The sequence below is a fragment of the Gobio gobio genome (genome assembly GCF_949357685.1).
Source record: "Gobio gobio genome assembly, chromosome: 15".
NCBI classification, from domain to species: domain Eukaryota; kingdom Metazoa; phylum Chordata; class Actinopteri; order Cypriniformes; family Gobionidae; genus Gobio; species Gobio gobio.
In genome coordinates, this window is record NC_137108.1 from 2,129,933 (window position 1) to 2,139,880 (window position 9,948).

At 37.5% G+C, this 9,948-nt stretch overlaps 1 protein-coding gene across 1 annotated transcript in view; it reads left to right on the forward strand.

Moving 5' to 3' along the window:
• The first annotated feature begins 907 nt into the window (after nucleotides 1–907).
• The window catches only part of stx12l (syntaxin 12, like), a 10,201-nt gene continuing 1,160 nt past the window's right edge, over nucleotides 908–9,948 (forward strand). The window contains exons 1-7 of the mRNA XM_079836260.1: nucleotides 908–1,062; nucleotides 1,378–1,482; nucleotides 1,592–1,661; nucleotides 4,189–4,288; nucleotides 5,614–5,747; nucleotides 5,827–5,874; nucleotides 8,702–8,798. Of these exons, the coding sequence (XP_079692386.1) occupies nucleotides 1,383–1,482; nucleotides 1,592–1,661; nucleotides 4,189–4,288; nucleotides 5,614–5,747; nucleotides 5,827–5,874; nucleotides 8,702–8,798 (549 nt within the window). The 5' untranslated portion in view covers nucleotides 908–1,062; nucleotides 1,378–1,382. The remainder of the gene's footprint in view (nucleotides 1,063–1,377; nucleotides 1,483–1,591; nucleotides 1,662–4,188; nucleotides 4,289–5,613; nucleotides 5,748–5,826; nucleotides 5,875–8,701; nucleotides 8,799–9,948) is intronic.

The following is a 9,948-nucleotide window of genomic DNA, read 5'->3' on the forward strand; positions in this document are numbered from 1 at the left end:
TTTTATTACGCTTCAGGTTTTTAAATACTCATTTAAAATTCTTAATTCATAATATGAATAATATGTAAGGATTGCAATTCAATGTGATTGTATTTCACTATAAAATAAATTAAAATAAATAAAAAAGTCTTAAAATTGTTGTTTTTATTTGATGTGTGCTATGTATGTGTGTTGATCAAAGTATGTGAATAAAAGTCTAAATCAAGAGATTTTATCGCTGAAATATTGTGGTATTAATATTGTGCCTTATTTGAAACTGTTACGACCGATCTACAAATGATGACAAAACTTAAAACTTTAAGTCTTTGTAAATAAGAGCGAGTAGAAAACGAGAACTCGGATCCTACAGTGAGAATAATTGAATAAATCATATAATACATAACAATAGTTCATGTTATACCCATATCCAACTGTCGTTAACCGTTTCTTTTGAGTTTCTTCAAAACACTAAAATGCTGTTATTATTCTCTCATAATCTAATCTTTAGTTCACCAAATAATCATGTGTCTGTGAGAAATGCAGTCATGTGATCATGAGAGATTATTATCCTGTGAAAGTCATGAGACAGAAAACCTGACTCTGCCAGAGCTACAAATCCAGTCAGTCGCTCAATATTAGTATATTAAATTAAATAAAGCCTATTAATGTCTTTTTTTAGTGCAGAGAAGACCCATGGAAGCTTACATTCATAACAAAAACATATAACTTGGCATAAATTAGTGTGTAATGTGAATTTAGCCAGATTTGATGAGACAAGCGTTGACTATTAAACAAACCCCAAACCATAAACGACTGTGATTGGACCTCCTCGACAACCGCTGAGAAAAGAAATACAAACCACGTGACAGAGTCGCCCTTATTTCTGCCTCAGCAAGGTTATAGACATTCATTTACACATTCACGCCACCACTGAGAACTTTTAGAGATGTTAAACAAAGAGAATAGATGAAATATGAGAGTTATTATTTAGACGCGTCGAAACTGGCCCCGCCCACTCAACGAGCCGTCGTGTTTCTGCCGTTATTTCTGTGAGAGACGCGTTCCCGCATCTGAGCATCACAGGTACGAGATTCATTCTAAATGAAACTGTGCGCTAATGTCGACATTACTGCAAGTATTGCTGCATAATTTAAGATGGTGATATAATATTAAATAGAGTAAATGTTTTATCAGGGCGAAAGGCCTGTTAAGCCCGATATGAAATGTCTTATTGCGTTGCGTAGTATTGTCAGATTTCCTCAGCCATAATGATTAAGGTTTTTTTTTTCTTTTCTTTTTTCTAATAATATCATGCAACCTTTTTTTATCTAATAATATCATGTAACCCTTAATATAATGTTATAATGTCCTGAATGTAAGCAGCTGTGTTGTTTTCAGTCATCATGTCTTACGGAATGATTGACAGCTGTCACTCTCAGCCGAGAGACTTCAACAATCTCACTCAGACATGCAGCTCAAACATCCAGAAAATCACACAAAACAGTGAGTAAATATGTTGAAGATTGTATTTGTTGCAAAAGTTCTAATAAACACAATTATAATGGCATATTTCTGTAGTATTTTCCCATAATTCAGTGTTTTCTGTTCATAGCTGGCCAAATCAAGAGCATGTTGTTCCAGCTCAGCACCAGACCGGACACACCGGACCTCCAGGACCGACTGTGAGTCCAGACTATAGGCTGCTCTCTCTTATATGATATCGCTACATAAGAGATATTATACACACTGATCGGGCATAACATTATGACAGGTGAGGTGAATAACACCTGTCAGTGGGTGGGATATATTCGGCAGCAAGTGAACATTTTGTCCTCAGAGTTGTGTTAGAAGCAGGAAAAATGGGCAAGCGTAAGGATTTGAGCGAGTTTGACAAGGGCCAAATTAAAGCATGTATTTTGTAATCTGTAGTGAAATACAGGTGCTGGTCATATAATTAGAATATCATCAAAAAGTTGATTTATTTCACTAATTCCATTCAAAAAGTAAAACTTGTATATTATATTCATTCATTACACACAGACTGATATATTTCAAATGTTTATTTATTTTAATTTTGACAACGAAGGAAAATCCCAAATTCAGGATCTCAGAAAATTAGAATATTGTGAAAAGGTTCAATATTGAAGACACACTCTAATCAGCTGATGAACTCACAACACCTGCAAAGGCCTTTAAAGGGTCTCTCAGTCTAGTTCTGTAGGCGACACAATCATGGGGAAGACCAAAAGACGACCTTTGACCCCTTGCACAAGGAGGGCAAGACACAAAAGGTCATTGCAGAAGAGGCTGGCTGTTCACAGAGCTCTGTGTCCAAGCACATTAATAGAGAGGCGAAGGGAAGGAAAAGATGTGCTAGAAAAAAAGTGTACAAGCAATAGGGATAACCACACCCTGGAGAGGATTGTGAAACAGAACCCATTCAAAAATGTGGGGGAGATTCACAAAGAGTGGACTGGAGCTGGAGTCAGTGCTTCAAGAACCACTACACACAGACGTATGCAAGACATGGGTTTCAGCTGTCGCACTCTTGACCAACAGACAGCGTCAGAAGCGTCTCACCTGGGCTAAAGACAGACAGGACTGGACTCAGTGGACCAAAGTTATGTTCTCTGATGAAGTCAATCAGGGTCCAGAGTCTGGAGGAAGAGAGGAGAGACACACAATCCACACTGCTGGAGCTCCAGTGTAAAGTTTCCACAGTCAGTGATGGTTTGGGGTGCCATGTCATGCGCTGGTGTTGGTCCACTGTGTTTTCTGAGGTCAGAGGTCAACGCAGCCGTATACCAGGAAGCTCACACATCCCCAATCAATCAATAACACACATTTATGCCAGACAAGTGTTAATGAACTAATGCTGATGAATAATGACAGTGTTTTCTTTACGACGTTTATATAGTCATATGTTTTAGATGGCTGTAATAATGCATATTTGATCTCCTGAACTTGAATGAGCTCCTGCAACTGCAACAGAGGCGCAGACATTTCAAAATAAGAGTCCCGGTGTATTTGCACTTGTTTATAATTAAAAGTCCCGCATTATATTTTCATTTTTGGTTACACAATAAACTATATTTAATTTAATTCCCATTTAATTCATAGTCAGGAGGAAAGACCAGTATTTGACACACATTCAATAAAGAATCAGGGTTATAATAGTTCACTAAAACCATTAAAACAAATCTTCATTACTTGAAATTAAATAAATGTGAACTGAAATTAAAAACTTATTTGAAGCTTTAGCTTAACCTGATATGGCCTACTGACTAAAACAGAAATACAAAGTTATAAAAACTATACAGATGTTTTATAAAAAATAAAAAAATAAATAAAAAAAAGTGAATTGAGCTCTTTCGTGTATTTTTAATGTCAAAAACAAAATGATGTCAAAATGTCAGTTCAAGTGACAGTCGGTTATGTGATGCTTAAATGCTTAATGTATTACAATTGAACTAAACTCATTAGATTTTAGGAGACTAAAACTAGACTAAAACTTAAAACAATTCAGGAGACTAAAATATGACTAAAACTAAATCAAAATTTGCTGTCAAAATTAACACTGGCTCTCATATATCAATAAGTTTGATATCAAATGTATTTATATTATACTTTATTAACAACTAAGTATTGAGTGCTGGACATGCTCATACTTTTCATGTTCATACTTTTCAGTTGGCCAAGATTGCTAAAAATCATTTCTTTGTATCGGTCTTAAGTAATATTCTAATTTTCTGAGATACTGAATTTGGGATTTTCCTTCGTTGTCAGTTATAATCATCAAAATTAAAAGAAATAAATATTTGAAATATATCAGTCTGTGTGTAATGAATGAATATAATATACAAGTTTCACTTTTTGAATGGAATTAGTGAAATAAATCGCTGGTTATAAACCGAGGCCTTCACTGGTGTTGTGTATGTCTGATATTATATACCCCGATCAAGCATAACATTATGACCGGGGAAGTGAATAACTTCATCACCTGTTAGTGGGTGGGATATATTCGGCAGCAAGTGAACATTTTGTCTTCAGAGTTGATGTGTTAGAAGCAGGAAAAATGGGCAAGCGTAAGGATTTGAGCGAGTTTGACAAGGGCCAGATTAAAGCATGTATTTTGTAATCTGTGTTGAAAGTAGCCTTCCCATCGCTGGTTATAAACCGTGGTGTTGTGTGTGTGTATGTCGCACACAGTCAGCAGATGCAGCACTACACAAACCAGCTGGCCAAAGAGACCAACACACACCTGAAGGAGCTGGGCTCTCTGCCTCCGCCCCGCTCCCCGTCAGAACAGGTGAGCTGACCCCGCGCTGACCTCCAGCCGGCCCGCCCATAGAGACAGAGCATATTTAGGCCACGCCCACACCTGGGGGGGGGAAACAATCCAACGCTCTCCATTGACTTTGCATTGTGTGAGCCGCATTCTTGTCATTTCGGACTTATAACAAAAAACAGAACAATGTCTAAAAGCTGATATGTGACAAAGTGTACAGCAAACAAACTAAACAACACAGAAATACGTTTTTATAAGCTGTCGACCCAAAAAACGAGAGTTTAAGGAGACAAAAGTGGATAAAGGCAGTAAAGCGTGACGCTTCAGCTGAAGAATGGGGACATTTTGGGATCCTGACACTCAGTGTGTCTCAGTGTGCTCATGTGTGCAGTAAACATTTTGTCACTGTTAAGTCAAATATCCAAATGTCAGTTTTATATATTATATTTCCTGTCCCGTTCCCCTGTAGTGTGTGTACTTCTCAGTGTAATATAATGTGTCTCAATGGCCTGTATCCACTTTTTTGTCCTTAACCTCCATTCGCCCTCAAGCTTTATTTGTTTAAATGAGCTCAAATGACTGTCAGATGTAAGTAATTACCTTGACAAACTATACATCATTTAAAAGATCTAAGAGTCAAGCTTCCATTTTTTTACCTCTGTTTTATTCTCAAAGTCTTATAGTGACAGTAATTTGTTAATATGTGTCAGGAGTTATGAATATGAAAACCGCGTCTGTACCGTTTGATTGTAATATGAGCCTCAGCTGATCTCATTCATAAAAAAACTCCTCTATTCTCCTCACGAAGACTCGCGACAAATCAACATCCCTCAGGGCTTTCAGTTCTAAAGTGTGCAGATGAGGAGACATATTGATAGATTCTCATATGTCTGTGTCAAATTTTTAAACCGAGGAGTATTTTTGGATTATGAAAATAATTATAATTTTGAATTTACTGTAAACTGCCAAGTGTCTGCTTTCAAATGACGCCATACTTATGATTTTAGTGCAAAGGAATCATTAACTGTAACGGTTTTAGTCTGATTCTTAGGATTTTTTCAAAAGCGGGGGTGAAGGCTAACAGGTTAAACGCTCGTTTTTTGGGTCAATAGCTTATAAAAACGTCTGTGTTTTTGCTTCTGGGTTTTGTTTAGCTTGTTTGCTGTACACTTTGTCACATATCAGCTTTTAGAAATTGTTCTGTTTTTGTTATAAGTCCGAAATGACAAGGATGCCGCCTCACACAATGCAAAGTCAATGGAGAGCGTTGGATTGTTTCCCCCCGGTGGGCGTGGCCTTCAGATTATGGGGCGTGTCTCTATGCTAAAGCTCCTCCCTCTCCACAGCGCCAGCAGAGGATCCAGAAAGACCGGCTGATGAACGACTTCTCGGCCGCGCTCAACAACTTCCAGGTGGCTCAGCGTCGCGCGGCCGAGAGGGAGCGCGAGTCCATGGCCCGCGTGAGAGCCGGATCCCGACCGCAGGAAAATAACACACACTCCATCAGTATCTGCTGATTATGGGGTGTGTCTTCACCTTAGTAAAACACCTTTACTCCTGCAGGTGGATGAGCTGGGGCCAGACGAACAGCTGGTGACGTTTGAGAAGTAGGTACAGCATGTTAAAGTGAACACCTGTCATCATCGACTCACCCTCATCATTCCTCATCCGCTCACACTGCAGATCATGAAGAGATGGCACAACTGATGTCTGGGGTTCTGAACGCAGTCTTTAACAGTTCACAGTCGGCTCGTTTTACACCGGAACACACTTCAATCCGAGTTCACACACGAACATATTATACTCAAAAAAATGCTGGGTTAAAAACTCATCCAAAATGGACTAACCCAGCAATTGGGTTGTTTTAACCCAGTGAATGGGTTGTTTTAACCCAGAAATTGGGTTGTTTTAATCCAGCAATTGGTTTGTGTTAACCCAGTGAGTTGGTTGTTTTAACCCAGCAATTGGGTTGTTTTAACCCAGTGAATGGGTTGTTTTAACCCAGCAATTGGTTTGTTTTAACCCAGCAATTGGTTTGTTTTAACCCAGTGAATGGGTTGTTTTAACCCAGCAATTGGGTTGTTTTAACCCAGCAATTGGTTTGTTTTAACCCAGTGAATGGGTTGTTTTAAACCAGAAATTGGTTTGTTTTAACCCAGTGAATGGGTTGTTTTAACCCAGCAATTGGTTTGTTTTAACCCAGCAATAGGTTTGTTTTAACCCAGTGAATGGGTTGTTTTAACCCAGCAATTGGGTTGTTTTAACCCAGAAATTGGTTTGTTTTAACCCAGTGAATGGGTTGTTTTAACCCAGCAATTGGGTTGTTTTAACCCAGCAATTGGTTTGTTTTAACCCAGCAATTGGTTTGTTTTAACCCAGTGAATGAGTTGTTTTAACCCAGCAATTGGTTTGTTTTAACCCAGCAATTGGTTTGTTTTAACCCAGTGAATGGGTTGTTTTAACCCAGCAATTGGTTTGTTTTAACCCAGCAATTGGTTTGTTTTAACCCAGCAGTTGGTTTGTTTTAACCCAGTGAATGGGTTGTTTTAAACCAGCAGTTGGTTTGTTTTAACCCAGTGAATGGGTTGTTTTAAACCAGCAGTTGGTTTGTTTTAACCCAGCAATTGGTTTGTTTTAACCCAGCAATTGGTTTGTTTTAACCCAGCAGTTGGTTTGTTTTAACCCAGTGAATGGGTTGTTTTAACCCAGCAATTGGTTTGTTTTAACCCAGCAATTGGTTTGTTTCAACCCAGTGAATGGGTTGTTTTAACCCAGCAATTGGTTTGTTTTAACCCAGTGAATGGGTTGTTTTAACCCAGCAATTGGTTTGTTTTAACCCAGCAATTGGTTTGTTTTAACCCAGCAATTGGTTTGTTTTAACCCAGTGAATGGGTTGTTTTAACCCAGCAATTGGTTTGTTTCAACCCAGCAATTGGTTTGTTTTAACCCAGCAATTGGTTTGTTTTAACCCAGTGAATGGGTTGTTTTAACCCAGCAATTGGGTTGCTTTAACCCAGCAATTGGTTTGTTTTAACCCAGTGAGTGGGTTGTTTTAACCCAGCAATTGGTTTGTTTTAACCCAGCAATTGGTTTGTTTTAACCCAGCAATTGGTTTGTTTTAACCCAGCAATTGGTTTGTTTTAACCCAGCAATTGGTTTGTTTTAACCCAGTGAATGGGTTGTTTTAACCCAGCAATTGGATTGTTTTAACCCAGCAATTGGTTTGTTTCAACCCAGCAATTGGTTTGTTTTAACCCAGTGAATGGGTTGTTTTAACCCAGCAATTGGTTTGTTTTAACCCAGTGAATGGGTTGTTTTAACCCAGCAATTGGGTTGCTTTAACCCAGCAATTGGGTTGTTTCAACCCAGCAATCAGTGAGTCGATTTAGCGGTTCAGAGCGTTATGAATCAGTGAGTCGAATCAGCAGTTTGGCGGTTTGACATGCGATCTGAATCATGATTCGACTCACTGATTCATAACGCTCCGAACCGCTGAATCGACTCATTGATTCATAACGCTCTGAACCGCTGAATCGACTCACTGATTCATAACGCTTCGAAGCTTCATGAGGCCGTGTTTTGAAATCGTCATCACTATATAAGTCGTTATTTAGGGTTTTTTTGCGCACAGAAACTATTCTCGTCTTCATAAAGTTATTGTAGAGCCGCTGTAGTGAGATGGACTTTGTAACTTTAGTCTTTAGTGTCTTTTAAGGGTCTTGAGAGTGTAAAGTTGAGCCAATGGAGGCCTTTCAGAGCATCAGATTTACACTAAAATATCTTCATTTGTGTCTGAAGATGAACGGAGGTCTGACGGGTGTCCAACCACATGAGGCTCAGTCATTAATGACACAATTTACAGTTTTGGCTGAACTAACCCTTTAACTCTAACTCTGGGGAATACGGTGAATAAGATAAAGTCCCCAAAAGTTGGTGTGTTCCTTTAATCACACTGATGCTAGTTCAAGTGTTTGTTCTTTAAATAGGTTAATGAGTTATTTGATGCTATATAAACGGGGGTGTGGCGTCATGATTGACAGCTTCTCTGAGGGATGTCGTCACTGCGACACCAATGGACTTATTCGGGATATTTGGGCGGAGATCAGAGCTTTAACTTAATCTCTACATTTCCAAAACGCCATATTTGAACACTGGAGTGAAGGCGCGTCGGCCATCTTGTTTACAGTCTATGTGTTGGGCAATAACAGATTTGTGCCTAAAGCAGTTCTCTGAGGCTCAGATATTTGGGCATTAAAGATCAGAAACGGCACGTTTGAGCTTTTGCGCGAAACATCGAGGCTTGTTTTCACTGATGTAGGGGTGAGTAAATGATGACATCTTCATTTTTGGGTGAACTAACCCTTGAATTCCCATAATTCCACTGACCCTTAGCGAACTCCAGGGTCAGATATTGTTGGTCATGTGTTTGTAAAGAAATGAAGGCTGGCGTTTGCAGACAGAAGAGGAGCCGGTCACTGAAGAGGACCTGGAGCTCATTAAAGAGAGAGAGACCAATATCCGTCAGCTGGAGGTGAGTGACCACTTCCTGTATGACATCATCTGTTCCTCCAGACACATGAGATTCGGTATTTAAAATTACATTTGACATAAAATGTCTAAAATGAAAACAGTCTCGTTGTTGTTGCTCTGTACACACACTATACACTGTGAACGTTTTTTTTTTCTGTAAGGTATTTTTGGGTGCTTAGGTGTGTATGAATTTATATAATATAATTATATGGACTCGTTATATTTGGAGTCTCCAATGATCCCTGAAGCTGCAGAAAATACAGTTTAGTGAGAATCGCCCTTCAATCGGATTGTTTACTTTGGATATAGCCAATTATGACAAAATTAATGTGTTTAAAAAGATATATGGCGTATGCTTAATTTCACAACAAAGGTGCGATTAATCACGATTAAAATGTTTATTCTATTGACAGCCCTAAATATATGTATAACCAAAGAATATAACCAAAAAATATACATAACTGAAAAAGGTATAGGCAGAAGCCACTGCTTATTATGCACTTTATATTAGGGCTGTCAAAAGATTAATCGCATCCAAAATAAAAGTTTGTGTTTACATAATATATGTGTGTGTACTCTGTTAATTATTATTTATATATAAATACACACACAAGCATGTATATATTTAAGAAAAAAATAATTTTTTATATATAAAACATTTATTTTTATATATATTAGAGATTATATAAATGTATATACATGCAAATTTTTCTTAAATATAGACATGAATGTGTGTGTATTTATATATAAATAATAATTAACAGAGTACACACACATATATTATGTAAACACAAACTTTTATTTTGGATGCGATTAATCGCGATTAATCTTTTGACAGCACTACTTTATTCATATTCATCTAATGAGCGTGATGTTTTTCTAATGGATTAGATTAGTACAATATATACAAGAGCGTTACATAAGACAATTCCCAAACTATACAATGATAATTACAAATATATATGTATACATTTCAGATTTTATTACGATAAATTTAGTATTGCGTACACCAATTATTTATATTATTAATTCTTCAATTTAAAAAATGGATTACACTTTTTTAATTCCATCTCAAAATTCCTTTGACAGATATACATCTATTTTTTAGTTTTTAATTAGTTATGACCATACTTTGTTAAACATATGAATTC